The 15,336-nt window shown below is 45.3% G+C and overlaps 1 protein-coding gene across 4 annotated transcripts in view; it reads right to left on the bottom strand.

Moving 5' to 3' along the window:
• The window catches only part of LOC147882229 (FMN binding protein), a 120,121-nt gene that overhangs the window by 92,955 nt on the left and 11,830 nt on the right, over window positions 1–15,336 (bottom strand). For 3 of the 4 annotated variants that reach the window (XM_087401800.1, XM_087401801.1, XM_087401799.1), the window contains exons 2-3: window positions 10,423–10,476; window positions 180–266 (exon numbers count right to left, since the gene is read on the bottom strand). In XM_087401800.1, coding sequence (XP_087257926.1) covers window positions 180–266; window positions 10,423–10,476 — 141 coding nt within the window. Of the gene's footprint in view, window positions 1–179; window positions 289–10,422; window positions 10,477–15,336 lie in introns of all 4 variants that reach the window. The other variant, XM_087401802.1, reaches the window with a different exon arrangement.

Raw genomic sequence — 15,336 nt, 5'->3', positions numbered from 1 at the left:
TCTCTCTCACACACACACACACGTGTCTATCTCTATCTATCTCTGCATGTAGTCCTGTTAAAAAACCCAGTTACATTCTATTACAGAAACATACGGCTATACAACCCCATACATTGCAATAAGCAAGCATTTCACCGGTATGCCACATAAATAGGCATATTGAGACTGGATATCGATACCTGTGAAACAGTGGACAAAACAGCATTTAAACTTTTATCCACAACCATCCGGGCTTCTTCAATAGCTGGAAGTTTTGCCGCTGCTTTCTACATCCCTCAACAACAGAGTCTACATTACAAGTCAAGTAGAATATTTTCATAAAGCCAAAAGCATATTACATTTTATTTGTGTTGTAAGTGACAAGTAGTCTAGAAAGAACAAACAAAACCCAAAAAATAATACTATCAAGTTCGTGGCCCCTAGATCACAAGAGATATACACGTAATCCATAACCAAACCCCACTAACCAAAAGACCAGATTCACATTATAGTTTCCTTGCAAATCAAACATTACAGCAAAACTTTGCCAATTAGTTTGAAGTTTACATCAAAGAACTCAACATCATGCAAGTAAACTGAAGAAGATTTTCAAATTTCATTGCCTTCTAAGCTACATGGTAAAAAAATTTACACATCAAAAACATATCTCCCCTTTTTAAAGTGAGAGAGGGGAAGACATGCACCATGCCTTGGGTTTCTGAACAGCCCTACCAAGTCTACTCTTTATGTCCAGAAGAGTGAATCAGGAATTCTCATTGTGATTTAACACTGGGCCAGACATGTAGAAAATTGCATAAATCGTCTGCAATTCAGATATGGTCAGATTGCACAAATGTTTGGGCATCCAGATTGCTACCATTGAGGGAGGCATACTGATGAGTCAATGCAAATATATTGGACAGCGCTTGCAGCGCTTCCAATTTGACGTTGTAGCCGGTCACTCCATTGAAACCTGGCTTCCGTTTCTCCTCCAAAGATGGGAGTGCCCCGTTTGATGTGACTCTTTATCAGCACATTGTGGGCTGCCTTATTTACTTATGTCATACCCAACCAGATTTGCAGTATGCCATTTCCCAGTTAAGCATGTACATGCAAAATCCCAGCACACAACATTGGCAGGCAATGAAGCGAGTCTTTTGTTACTTGAAGACCATGCAACATTTGGGAGTTCTATAGTAATCAGTCCTTACTGGATTTGCATGCATTCACATACGTTGATTGGGCAGGTTGTTAGGACACAACTACAAGAGTGTCTCACAGTGGCAATTGTTTCATGCATGCATCTCTTGGTTCAGCAAGAAGTACCCTACATTTGCTACTTCAAGTTGTGAAGGTAAGAACAAGGCAGCCTTCACAACCACTATAGAGTGTGTTTGGCTTCCTACAGTTACTTGCACATCTTGGTGTCCGCCAGACCTCCTCTACCATGATCTACACTGACAGCCACAGTGCTTTGGCCGTTGCGTGTAATCGGTGTGTGCCTTCTCCTAGATCCTATCGTCATGTTTTACAATACGATTTCTTTAATATTGGATCCTACCACCTTTGTTGGCTGCCCAACAAGGCTATCCAAACTCACTAGTGAGGGAGGATCTAGATACCTATATCTCTCCCTGATGTGCTACAAAGCGTCTCATACAAGAACCAAGGTGCTCATCCGAGAGAGAGAGAGAGAGAGAGAGAGAGAGAGAGAGAGATTAACGTCCGCAGCACGAGGCCTCGCTGGCCTATGGGACAAAGTACAAAATCAAGTAACTCATACAGACCACTGTGGGCCGAGGAAAAGGGCAAAGGTCTAAAGACCGATGGATCTATGAGACTGAAGAAAAACCTGATACAATGAGCAAAAGGGTGAAGCTACTAAGCGAGCATCCTAACCCATGCTAGAAAACTGTGTAGACATAGTCAATGATATCATAGTACATGTCCACCAAAATCATATACAGCCATCCTAGAATCATCTTCCTCATGTGGAGACACAGTCTGATCCAATACAATACAATGGGCATATAGAACATCAAGATATACCCAACTGCGAACTAGGCAGTGTAGGCAAGAAGCCTGTAATGGATCGTTGTCTACTATCTGTATGAGTAAGCTATCGTGCCCTCCTGGCCACTACCTGAAGTCTGACGAGCGCCACTATAACCCCAGTCGGCTGCACCCTAGATCTGAAAATGGAGGAGATGTCAGTGAGTGTGCTCTCTGTGTCTCGGGTGTACTGTATCTCGGCCTCAGGGTCTCTCCCTCTCCTACTGACAATGGCTGGGATAGCAACCTGCTCAACCTGGAAGAAATTTGTGATCGTACTCTAGGATGGGCGGGCACGGTCCCCTACTCCTATCTCCTCAATCTAATGAGACAATCTCTATGTCGGACTGCCTCGTGAATAAAAGTTGGCAGGCATCTCTGATCAGGGTATAGGAGGAGTCTAGAGAGGCCCTCAAATCCGTCTCTAAAAGGCAATGGTATCATTCACGAATCTCATAGTAGACTGGGAAACGGAAGAGAAACTGCTCCTCTGACAACACCTCATGGCGCTCACACAATGTGCAGATACGACTCTCCCTGGGAATCCCCTCTACTCGCCTGCTCTCGATACTGAGTCAGTGCAATGACACACGTAACTATCCAAGGGCAATCCTGAGTGAATGTGGTAGGTGGATCTGAGTGTACCCTGGTGGGATGATGAAACCCTCTGCTGAAATGTGCAAGCAGTGGTCCCGATAGAAATTGAGCTTCACAGGGAGCTCTGCCTGCGCTAGCCAGGTCCTGAATGTGTGTAGCTATAGAAGATCCTCTCAGATGATTGGGTTGAATTCATTGCCCTAGAATGGGACAAAAGGTGCGTCAATGTTGTACTGGAAGGGTGGCAGCCTGTCTATATGAAAACCCTATCTCTCAAACCACCCGCATGTGCATGCGTACCAAAATCTCTGATCACCCTGAGCTGCTAATGCCATAGAAGATGCTAGTGCCAACCAAAATAGCCTGCGTCGCCCTGTGGTACATGAGCCATACACACGCACGCGGTAGCGGTAAGTGATATTCTAGAATGCCGCATCTAACTACAATGGGGATGCCTTGAACTCAGCCTGAATGATCTGATGAGGGACAGATGGCTTGTTGCGTATCATCCATGGGAGTAGGAGAACCTGGAATCTCTCCACTCAAGTCCACTCTGTGTCGGAGAGTTCTGGTCCCCAACAAGTGCTACCATACATGCCCGCAGGTTGGACCAAGGAGTCAAAAAGGAGAACCTTGGCTCGCGGGTCCTGAAAGTGTGAGTGGAAGCACTGTCTCTCCAGTCGGGCCAGGGAGGCGTAACCTCTACTCAAGCGTGCCTGCATCGCCGGGCTCATCGTGAAGATAGGTCCTGAAAACAAAACCTCCAAATATGTGTATGATGAAACGATCTCAATTGGTGCCACGTCAAAAGTAAACTGCTCTCTGTGCACAACGGCTCTAGAGGTGTTGAAGATCATTACCTTGGTTTAACCCAGGTTGACCTTCAAGTCGTCAGACTCGCAAAAAGCCAGTAGTGCATTGAGATGTCTCTGGAGCCCCTCCGTGGACAAGGATAGGAGCATCACATCATCAGCGTACAAAAGGATCTCGAGCAAGTAACCGGCAAGAGAGCAACCATCACCTCCTAGTGTCCTCATAAAAGACTCGAACTCATCTATGTAGAGGCCAAACAAGGTCGGTGAGAGTGGACAACCTTGTTCAACCCCAATGATGCTCAAAATCTCATATGTCCATCCTCCCCCAGTCCGAACCCTGCTAGAAACCCTCTCATAAAGTGCCATAACAGCCCAAACTATCTCCGGCCCATACCCCAGCTCATGTAACCTCCTGATGAGGCGTGCTCGAGGCACTGTATCAAAGGCTTTGCGGAAATCCACAAAGCAGCAATATACCCTCTGTCTCAATGTCCTGGCCTCCTCTATGACACTCCTGAGTGTCAGGATATGATCCATGGTCCGTGGTCAAAGCCTGCTTGTCCATTTGCTCTGAGTCCTTGCATCTCCGCATAGCGACTGACCTCCATATCTAGCAGTGAAGCATATATCTTGCACATGACATGCCCGATCATAATGGTCCTGTAGTTGCTTGGATCCATGGGATCCCCTGCCTTGTGGATAGGTGTGATAGAAGTGTGTGGGAAGCCAAGACAAACTCTTTCCTTAAATAGCTTTGCAAGGATAGGGGCTAGGATATCAATCCCGTATGCAACAAATTCAGTGCATAATCCCTCATGATCCTTCACTTGGCCATTATGAAGCTGCATGACCGCATCTTTGATGCCTCCCTTAGTGAAGAGAGTGCAAGAGGTAGGTCGTGGTATGTGTGAGAGATCAAGTGTGGGCTGTTCGCGGATGTCATAGAGTGTGCGGGCATAGTTGTACCAAACTTTAGTGTCTGTGAATGGTAAGGGGAACCGCCTTTCAAGAAACCATCGCCAAAAGTCTTTGCAATTATTACTGAAAAGAATGTTCAGTAATTCATCCTCGTTTTGGCGAATAAAGTTGTTTCTTTTGGCGAACTAGATACTCGCGTCACTTGTCTGGTTAACTTGGTAGGCCATGTTGGGGATTCGAATGGGAGTTATCGACGAAGAGCCTTACACTCCATCGTACCACCTATTACATGGCACATACCCTAAAGGCAGTGGACGGTTAGAACGTGTGGTGTACGGGAAGGCATGAAGGGCAGCTTCGTGTAGTGATCGGCTAATCAACGCGGCCCGGTCCTCTAAGAGGTGTATATGATCAATATAGGTGAGTAGTGTGTAGAGCCGTGCAGAGCATATGATTGAGAGGCTACGGTCAAAGTGTATGTCGTGATAGTTAGTGTAGGTGGGTGGTGTGGTGAGTGGTAGAGCAAGGCAAGGAGTGGTGATATTGAAGAAGAGATATGTGTTATCAGCACCATGTGGTGGTGGTGAAATGGAGAAGTCTGTGATGTGTGATGTGAAGGCAGGGGATCCCAAGATATAATCGACTACGCTAGACCCCCCTCCATGCAGAAAGCAAGGGAAGCTGCTAGAGGAGGGCCATCGCCGCTCAAGACCATTATAGATAATGAGATCATGTGTCGTACCTAGATCCAGTAGTACATGTCCATAAGAAGTGATAGGGGCCCGTCTATCAGCAAACACTCGTGACATGTCAACGTCAACAAGATCTATGTCGGAAAGTAAAACAGCATGCTCTCGAAAATCTAGTAGTGGCACCTAGCATGCTCATGTTCTCGCATTGAATTCCCCCACTAGAAGAACATCTCCATGACTCGAGAAATCCATGATATCATGGTAGAGGGATGTATATGGTGATGTCTCAATGTAACCGGCCTTCAGTTTCCTAAAGGGGTAGTAGACCATAACTTGCATTGCATATTCATTACTCACAGCCACATTGCATCATTTCCAACCACTTAACTTTAAACAATACCACTTAGAAACAATTTGAGAAATAACCAAATGGAGGCTAGTGCCCCTGCTCAATGAAACCAAGTACAAGACGCCACACTGGCCCCAAACACTTGGCGCCCCTTCTAGTATTTATTTATTTCTTTAGGAATGAAATTGGTACATACAACAAGGGCTCACCCTTGTGCTCTGCCCCACGGGCTACTTCCACTATCCAAGCCAAACTTTGGCTACAACCTACATTCCATCCTAGTGCACACACTAGTACCGAAGTGCCAAGGCAAGGCTAAGGCATTCACCATTGTCCATGACCAACTGTAAAGGTGTCCAAGCATTCCACAAAACATCCAACTTACTCAACCAAGACTGGCAATCCCACAACCCACTGACCAGCCTCTCAAGGTGATCAAGCTTCAACACATATCTCAGACTGAACAAGTGACCACAATACAGGAAGATAATCCACACACTGCCCCTTTGATTACACCCTCTGTGACCGGGTACCCAATCACTACATGAATGGCCAAGAGGGGCTTCCAACAACAAATGGAGCAATAACAAGCCTCCAAAATCACCAAATGCAATCAACATGAAAGGGATAGCCACAAGAGAACTCAAACCAGCTTCAACTGACTTCAATCCAGCTCCGAAACACCTCCGTGAGCAACAGATCACGTGTGGAGGCTAGCAGGAGGAACTAGCAGCTAGGAGAGGGGAAGGAAGAGAGAAAGGAAAACTGGGAGCTGAGAAATGTGAGAAGAGCAAAGCTCACTGATGAAGAGGCCAAAAGAGGAGAGGGAAAGGCTAGTCCACCAGCTCCAAGGCCTCGAGATGTGTGCAAATCACAGACTCCAGCAAAGAAGACAGCTCGAAATGGAAGAAAATCCACCGTACAGCTTCTAGATGCTGCTTCGGGGTGCGTGCCAGCTCCAAAATGCAGAGAACAGCAGCAAAAACAGACCATACAGGTTGCAGGAGATCTCCTCGAGGTGTGTGCCAGCCTTGGGGACTGTTCCAGCCTCGAAATCCGTGCAGAAAAGCAGAGTTTGCAGCTCCAATCACCTTAGCAAAGGTGGAGCAGCAAAGTTCCAAGGTCCAAGCTCCCTTTCCAAAGTCCAAAAATCCGTACAAGCATTAATGGCGCCTCAAGATTCGTAAGAAAGGAATGAAGGGGGGAGATGCATGCATGGGGGATTGCCACATGGCCCCTCATTAATGCTCTAACCCTCCCAAACCAATGGAACATTGGTTTGCCCCTCACATTAAAGTCCTAACCCCTTCTAACCAATGAAACATTGGTTTCACCTTGGGCCCAACATCTAGACCCCTATAAACCTTGCCTTGCCCCTAGCAAGTAGGCCTAGTGTATGCACCTAGGGACTTCTGGGAAGTGTCGCTTCCCTTGGGCTAGTCCCCTAAGCCAAAGTTAGTCACGGTTCATAACTTCACGTCCCTGTGACACTCAGCCTCCTCCCATACTGCCTTGGCAAAATGTGAGGTCTTTGGTGGGAAGTAGCAGATCGCTATGAAGAGATCACAGTTGGTGATGCATCGTAGTCGTATCCAAAGAAACCTAGAATGTGGATCTCTCCTCTTCACTGAAATTGCTCTAATAAGAGATGATCTATATAAGACTGCTACTTCTCTGGATCCCCGTACTCCACCTGTCTCCCTCATCACCTCCCTGTAGGCTGACTCCCAAGTGTATCCACTGACCACCGGTAAGGGGCACTCTGGGCTCTGATGCATCTTTGTGTAGAAGACTATTGTCTTTTCCTGTGTATGACTTCGAGAAATTTCCAAGCTCAGACTAGAGGGTACTGTTACAGTTCCGAAGGGTGCAAGCAGCAACGGTCTCAGCATCCTGAGTCTCATAGGCCCCCCTATGTGGAGCAGAGTCATGTGGTCAATGGGATCCGGTGATGAGGCGTCTATCCTGCACTACTGCCCACTTCCCCTCTTTGCGAGCCACATCACAAAGCTGCAAAAGAGCACGTCTCTCCTCTATCTATAAAGGAGTCAGGTCCTCATCCATAGCTATAGTGGGGTGATCACTTAGAGCCAATCTACAACGCAAAGCTGCCAAGCGTGCCTAAGTGTCCCCGAAACATATAACAAGAGACTGCTCTCTGTTGGGATCTCTCCCCACTCGCCATGCACGATAGCATGGTCTAGAAACCCTAGTGTGGTCACCACGAAGGTGGTCGCATCGCCCATCAGTGCAATCTCTGTTCGTGGGATCCCTTGGACTCTGATATTGAGAGCCTTAGCAGCCCTCTGTTGCTGCTCCAAAAGGGTAGCCGAAATAGTTGCCTTTGCAAGTTCTCGCTTCACCACATCTACCCATTTGAAAGTCTCTGCTATGGTCGACCGCATGGTGGCTGTCTAAGCCTCAACGGTTGCTCCATGTGTACCCCTTGAGGCCATGTTCAAGGAATAAATCTCCATCCTGAGCTCCACGATGTCCTATCTAAGCTTCTAGATGAGATTGGTTTGCTTCTGAATAACAATCGCTTGCTCTTGGGTGAAACAGGTCTGTATGCAAACCGGGTCAACTCCGCCTCACATGCCCGAATGCTACGTACCTCTATGAGGAGAGACTCCCATAGATCTGGTGGGCCTACCAATGAGTAGCTCGGACCTCTCGAGATCTCGGATCGGTACAGGGCTGATGCAAAGGTAGAGAGGTAGGGCTGGATGGTGGATGGTGATCTGGTAAGGTGAGCAGAGTGTGGGGATAGCAAGGATGAGGGGTAGAGTACTGGAAAGAGGGCTCGCTCAGAGGGAGAGGTGAGAGGGAAGAGAAAGAGTATTGTAAACCAGTATGCGAGGCTCGCGCTGTAGCTGTCGAAGTCAATGATGAGGATCCCAAGGTGGAGGGGGTGGTGATGAGGATGAGGATGGTGGCCCCACCAAGGTAGGTACTGTACTAGTCTTCGTTATCGCTTTGTTGTCTACACCAAGTCCACTCCCATTGACGCGTGTGTTCACGTCCTCTAGAGTCAGTTGCTTTGGAATCCTATCATCTTTCTTGTTTCTTCCTTTATCCTTTTCTTTCTCATTCTCTCACTCGCCTTTCCCCATCTTGTGACTTTAAAACTTGTACAAACATGTTATATAGGTGCTTGATGGAGATAAAGAGGGAGAGAGATGGAGATGCTTGATGCAGCTTGAGCCTTGTCACTTGTTGGAGATGGGGAGTGGAGAGTAGACTCAGAGTTGAGAGGTAGATGATTAGTGTGAGATCATAGTGAGGAGAGAGGGGGTTTATATGAAACCTTGCCATTTGGGAGGCCCAAAATCAATTTGGCATAACCACCACCAATAACAACCAGCCATTCAAAACAAACGAAGGCTTAAAATTTATTTTTTTTTTTAAACAATTTTTTAAAAAAACGAACATAATGTACAGATCGTATGGTACGGTACGGTACGGGACATTCCGTACGTTGAACGAGGGCAACCATGATCGAGACAAGGCGTGGGTAATACCAATGTTCATTATTCAATAGGGAAAAGGCTTTGGTCACTTCCTCGGCTGATCCACTTTCATAATCAGGTTTGCATTGGTCTCTACCCGATCGAGATGCAGGGACACAAAGAGACCCAACTGACAATGGGAGGTGACACAAGATAGGGAAAAATTAAGGAGATGAACTCATGCACGGGCTGCAAGTTCATATGCAAGAAGACATGAACAAATGGAAGGGGGAGATGCAAGCACAATGGGAAAGTCAGCTAAGTACAGTACAGGAGAATATGGACAGGTTTCCATAAGTCACTTGCGCTTGGGATCGTCATCAACATAGAAGTTGATGAAGCAATGCTCTGAATACCGTTGATGCAAATATGGGGTAGTATCTGGAACAGGTAGATAGCTTGTTGCATGTGGTCCTTGCTTAATTTATCCTATGGATTTCATCTAATGCCAGACCTGGTTACGCCCATCCAATCATGCAACCTGAGTCTTGATCTTGATGGAAAATCTTATCTAGCTGCTGAAACCGGCCTTCAGGAACACCAAAGAGCAGTTAACAATTAATATGATCGGCAAATACTTAATTTTCAGCCATTTCGAAATTCCCACAGCAAACCAAAATGATTTTGAACACAACGCTCAAAAGCTAGATTGCCCTCGTCCTGCACCAGAAAATAGATTGGCCCTAAAGTAGCGCCCCTTTCAGTATATCTTTATCATTTACTCAGAAGGCATCCTAATACAAGAAAAACACTATCATGCATCAGCCCAAAATCAGCCAACTGAATAATCCATTCACAAGCACTTCCGTCCTGCTATGCGTCAGTTCCAATCTCAGAAAAACAAAGCGCAGCTTCAAACTCATGATAGTCACTCATAAGGTTGAAAACCATAAACTCCATCACTCATAGTGGGGACTAGCTACTATGACATCCCCAGTGACATCATCAGCGCCCAACAGTGGGTGTAGACCATAGTATTGACGTATGCTCTCACACATACAAATCCACACACCACGCATACTTGAGCAACCATTTATACAGAGGTCTTCGTATTGAGTTTCTGTCGGCACTTCGGAGGTGGAGGGCAAACTCAGCCGTGACAAAGGCTTGCACTAGAAGAGAAGGCTAATCAAAAAGTGGTCCACATTCTCTTCATTCAAGCTACAATGCTACATCAAAAAAATTCCCAGCTATGACAAAAAGCAAAGAAATTATAAACACATAAAGGGTCAATCTCCAAGCAAAGTCATGTACTGTAAACCTACATACATTAACAGATCCCATCCTTGTGCAGGTGCTTAAGCTTGGAAGCAGAAACCTTCAAACAGTTGAAATGGATTACAATAGAAGCTTGCTAGAAAATGATCTCATAGAAAAGTAGACTAGTACAATAATCTCAATATTGGTCACGTACAAATAATCTGCTTTCATATTTCAAGTACAAACATCTATGACTTCATGTGTATCAGTAACTGTTTCACAAAAGCACATCAATGAAGAGATTTACTTACTTGATGCTCTATAACTCGTTCCCAAAAGACATTTTCTTCTCCCTTGGCTGAAGTCTGCAAATAAGCAATTATGATATAAATTAAACTTCATCAAGCTCATGACAATCTATAAAAAAAGATATAATTTACAATACAACATAAGGAAACAAGCTGTCACGAGGACGTGAATTTCTAAGCTTAGGAATTTACGTAACTACCCTAGCCTCCAACTGATTAAAACTTGTTCAAAGGACACTTCAGTGCAATTAATTCCATGGGCCAAGGCAAGGGGCTGAAGGTGAGAGAGGGGCAAAAATCCCTTTAGCTAAAAAATAGCTCCAGGAGCCACGTTTGGAAAGCTGGCTTGTGGGACAAGGCAAAAAGTCGAAATTTGCTTTGAGGCTTGTTTCTGGACCATAGAAGAAGAGGGAGAGGCAAGTCACAGGCTAGGAAAGTGCTCCAAGGCAATTCTATCACATTGCCTTGCTGATTTTCGACTACCAGGACACTCTGTGGGCTGCTGCTACCATGCTGCCAAAAACTAAAAAATGAAAGCCAAGAGGCTCCAGATCAGTTCGTTTTGCTGCATGCCTGCTGTTCATGCCTTCCTAGAGGCCCAAATCTGATTCCCAATTCCCGGAAAAGTACGATTTTGATAGACGCTTGGCCCGGGCAGTTTGGAGCTTCCAAGCAACTCAATTTGCTTCTAGGCAGGAGAATTTGTTGTCGCAATTGCCAGAGGTTTTCTAGGGCTGCCAGACCTGATTTCGTTGTTCCAGATCCACTCCAGTGTCACTAGGCAAGCTTTCGGGGTGCTAGATTGGTATCAGATTCTCGCCTACCAAGATGGGACTGCCAAGGGCCATAGGGGTGCCACAAGGAATCCTTTTTGCTGTTTTTCACCTCTCTAGGGCTGTTGCTGCTGATTTCTACTGCCATACTGCTTGAGAACTGCTTCAGATAGATTTGCCTTTTTGCTTGTTGCTGTTTCAAGGTTCCCGGAGCCTTCAGATCAGAAGATTGCTTCCCATAGGCTCTCCTACATGCTCAAAATCTTCAGATCATATCGCCTTGTTTCAGCTAGCCTTTCTGTGTGCTAGGAACAGCCAAGGTTGGTTGTTTTATTGGTCGTTGTCTCCCTCAAAGGGTATTAGAGCTGCCAGGACAGACTTGGATGATTTCTCTCCTGCTAGGACTCCCTTGAAGGGTATCAAAGATGCCAGGTTAGAACTATCAGCCAGAATCGGAAGAAGGGCTGCCATGGGATATTGCACTGGACCGGGATGCTTTCTGAGACTGAAACTACACAAGTGTCCTAAAACATAAAACTGTCCTACTAAGTGGCCGTGTTTGAGGAACTTTTACAAGCTACATGTCATAAATTTTCATATCTTATCTTCATCATGTCGTTTCTTATGATCCAAATTTTATCAAAAAAGTATTATATGGTATAATTATGTATCCTACGATTAAAATTTATAAAATTGTGGTCTTACAAGGCCTTAATGCATCACTTTTTCAATCAATAAATCAAAATCATTTATATATGGTCAAAACAATATTATTTGAATAAAACTTCAAAATTTAGGGATATTGGGCTTTGACTGCTATTTTTGTTGGGTTTGAACATCTGACTTCAAGGAGATTTACTCTTCACATATATCATGAAATACTTCTTTTTATTATCATAGACTGACGACGACTGATCAATCCGACACAAGCTCACCACTACCGTGGATTGTTGCTCTTACAAAAATGACTGCTGATGACTAGGGACTATGTAGAAGCTGTCGACACTGCCTCAGTATCTCCACGCCAAGTAGCCATGCAAATCTTCGCCATGTCTCCATGCATGCACGAGCCAACCAATCAACTAAGAGCCACTTGCATGGACCAATGGAAACTCCTCAACCAGCCACGAGATGCCACTTATGCCAATCACCAACAAACACCAGCCCAGAATGAACCTACAACCATCTAGTTCCTCCCCATGAGGGCATAACATAATCGAAGGGCCAACATACCTCCCTCGACCGAAATGTGGAGTAATGCAAACAAACAAGCCACAGAGTTTCTTGGCACCCAAACATGACCATCCAAGATCATTTGAAACAACTGCATCAGAGCAATTCTACAACATGTCAGGAACCTCTTCAAAACGCCCAATCCTGACCAGGAAGATTATCTTCTACAAGCGTTTGTTGGAGGCGTTTCATTTGCCATACATGCACTATCCTTTGCATGCTTTACACTCTCATCTTTATGCTTCTTGATGCAAAACCTTTCAATGTGTCCCGGTTTCCTACAATAGTAGCATGAGCGTGAATCCGTTTTTCATTTATCTTTTGCAAGATAGGCAGTGTCACCAGTGAAGAGATTCTCTTCCCGCTTCTCAGTTACATCCTCCTTTGTTGAACAACAAACAAGCTCCACCACGTGGTCCTCAATCAGCTTCCAAATGTTGTGACAATCAACCTCGATATGTTTTGTGCGATCATGGAATACCGGATTATTCGAAAATACTGTCCATTGTCCCACCTGTAAGGCCCGATATGAGGAGCATGGTTTTTGGAAGTGTCACTGGCCCACCTGTGAGCCTCCATATGAGGAGAAGGGGTCAAGGCACTGAGGAAGGGAGGCTTACCTGGACAGAACATCGCTGCACTTGTTGGAGCAGCTTTGGAGGACTGTGTACACTTGAAAATGGAGCAGGAACTGCCACAATGACAGCTGGCAGGTCTGCCTGGCACAGGGCTGGAAAGACAGCATGTGGAATGCACTGCCAGGGCCTATTTATAGGCTTGGCAGTAGGTGCCTTCAGCAGCAATGAATCCACAATGAACAGGTTGGAAAACCTGTCGGGCATATTCCAGATCCAGTTTTTTGACAGAGCCAGTTGGCTGATTTTGGCAGGGTCCAACTTCTCTTTTGTAGACCTCAGTTGGAGCAATCATCCTTGATTGCTATAATCATCCTTGAGCAGTTTTCCCATGATTTGTGGATGAAGATACTTACTTCTTCTTCTTCACTCTACGCTGTAAGTGACAAGGCCTTTCTTGCAAAAAGTTAAGCCGAATAGGGTAGGCCTCGAAAAGGCAAGCCCAAGGACGACGACGACACTAGAGGGGGCAAGTCAGAAGACAATGGTGTCAAGAAGGAAAGGAGCCAGGATTGGAAGTCTTTCTATTGTGAGAAGCCATGTCACATAGCAAAGGACTACCGAAAGAAAAAGGCGGATCAAAAGCGAACGTAGGCGACAAGCCTAGAGAAGAAGAGTCAAAGTTAGATTCAGCAAACATGACAAAAGAGGATCTCTTTCTAGTCATAGAGCACTGCTCAGCTCACATAGTGAGCGAGGATAGTTATGGCTGGTAATCTGACAGCGGTGGCTCCAAACACTGTCCAACAACAAGAATTGGATCAAGGAACTTCAACGTGCACAAGCGGATTCACATGTAATTGTTGGAGACAATAGGAAGTGCATAGTCGAAGGAATCGAGAGCATTCCATTCACCACAGATCTGTATGTTCCAAATCTCTGCAATAATATCTGTCTGCCAGCTAGATCACAAAGAATAGGATGAAGGGGTTAGGGCATGGCATCTCATAGTGAAAGAGGGATGTATTGTAGGTGTGCCTGCCTGGAGAGGATAGGTTAGGGTCCAGGGAGAGGCCTGGATAAGCTAGTTTTGTTGGTTGGTAGCCTCTATTTGCTCTAGTGAAAACTTCAGCTTCCCTTTGTAGGGCTTCGATGGACCCCTCGGCTTTTGAAATTGGAGTTGTCTTTGTCTCTGAACTGCCGGGGCGATGTTCCTTTTGAAGGTGTCTCCTTCTTTGCCATTTGAGGGAGCCATCGTCCGTAGCAAATCTTTCTTCATTTCCTCAACCACTAGCTCTGAGAGCATAAAATCTCGCAACTTTGTCTTGCGTTCAATGCTCACTTGGGTGCGAATACTTGGATGGAGACCAGCCCAGTACTTCCGCATCTTTGTCTTCTCTGAAATTTCTTTGAAGGGAGCAATCTAGAGGTATGCTGAAAGAACTTCTGATTGTAAGTCTTGACCATATCCATAGCTGTCATGGATACACTCTCCCAAGTTGTATGAACATCATCATTGAAATTCTTTGGCAGAAATTGCTCGAAATTTTGCTTCTTGAAACTCTTCCACTTCTTGGGTGTTTCATCTGCCACTAAAAGAGCTCCCCACCATGCTTTGGCATTGCTTGTTAGATGGAGACTTGCAATTTTCAATTTTGACTTCTCATTATAATTTCCTGTCTGGAAAGCTATGTCAAGTGTCAGATGAAGTCTAGAGCTTTCTCACTTGCCCCATACTTTTCATCAAAAGTAGGAAATTTGACGAACTTGCCTCCTTTGAAATCCTTTTGTCTTGATCTGGTCTTCCTCGGGCATTTGGCTGCCCAGTGCCCCGAAAAGCCCATGGGTTTGAGGGAGCCAAAAATGCCAAAAGAACCGTCAAAGCCTTTGGCGGGAGGAATCCGTGATATGTTGGGAAGAGCTACTGATCCAGAGGTTCTAGAACTTTGCCTCTCATGGAGTTAAGTAAGAGACCAAAATGCTTTGATCTTATTCTATCCAGGAGCTACGGATAATTTCATCTCAGAAGACCTAGCTTTGTGGCTAGGAATCAAGACTGAATAGTTGGGACCAGCTCTAGATGCATAACATGTTTTTGAAGGAAAACCAATTAAAGTTATTCCATTGATTGAAATACTCAGACTTCATATACAGGACTATGTGGACCATGAGGAGTTCTATGTTTCATCCCTCAAAATCATGATGTCATTTTGGGTATGCCATAGTTCCACAGAAAGGAAGTAAATTTGGACACCAAGGCAAGAACACTCAGTTTCATGCACAAAAATAAAGAGCATAAAATTTTGGCCAAAGGAAGAGGTGAGACAATCCCAGTT

This window comes from Dipteris shenzhenensis, chromosome 30 (assembly GCF_047967505.1).
Source record: "Dipteris shenzhenensis isolate YYH24624 ecotype China chromosome 30, Dip_SZ_1.0, whole genome shotgun sequence".
NCBI lineage: Eukaryota > Viridiplantae > Streptophyta > Polypodiopsida > Gleicheniales > Dipteridaceae > Dipteris > Dipteris shenzhenensis.
Note: the sequence above shows the minus strand (reverse complement) of the source record. Positions and strands in the feature narration are given on the sequence as shown.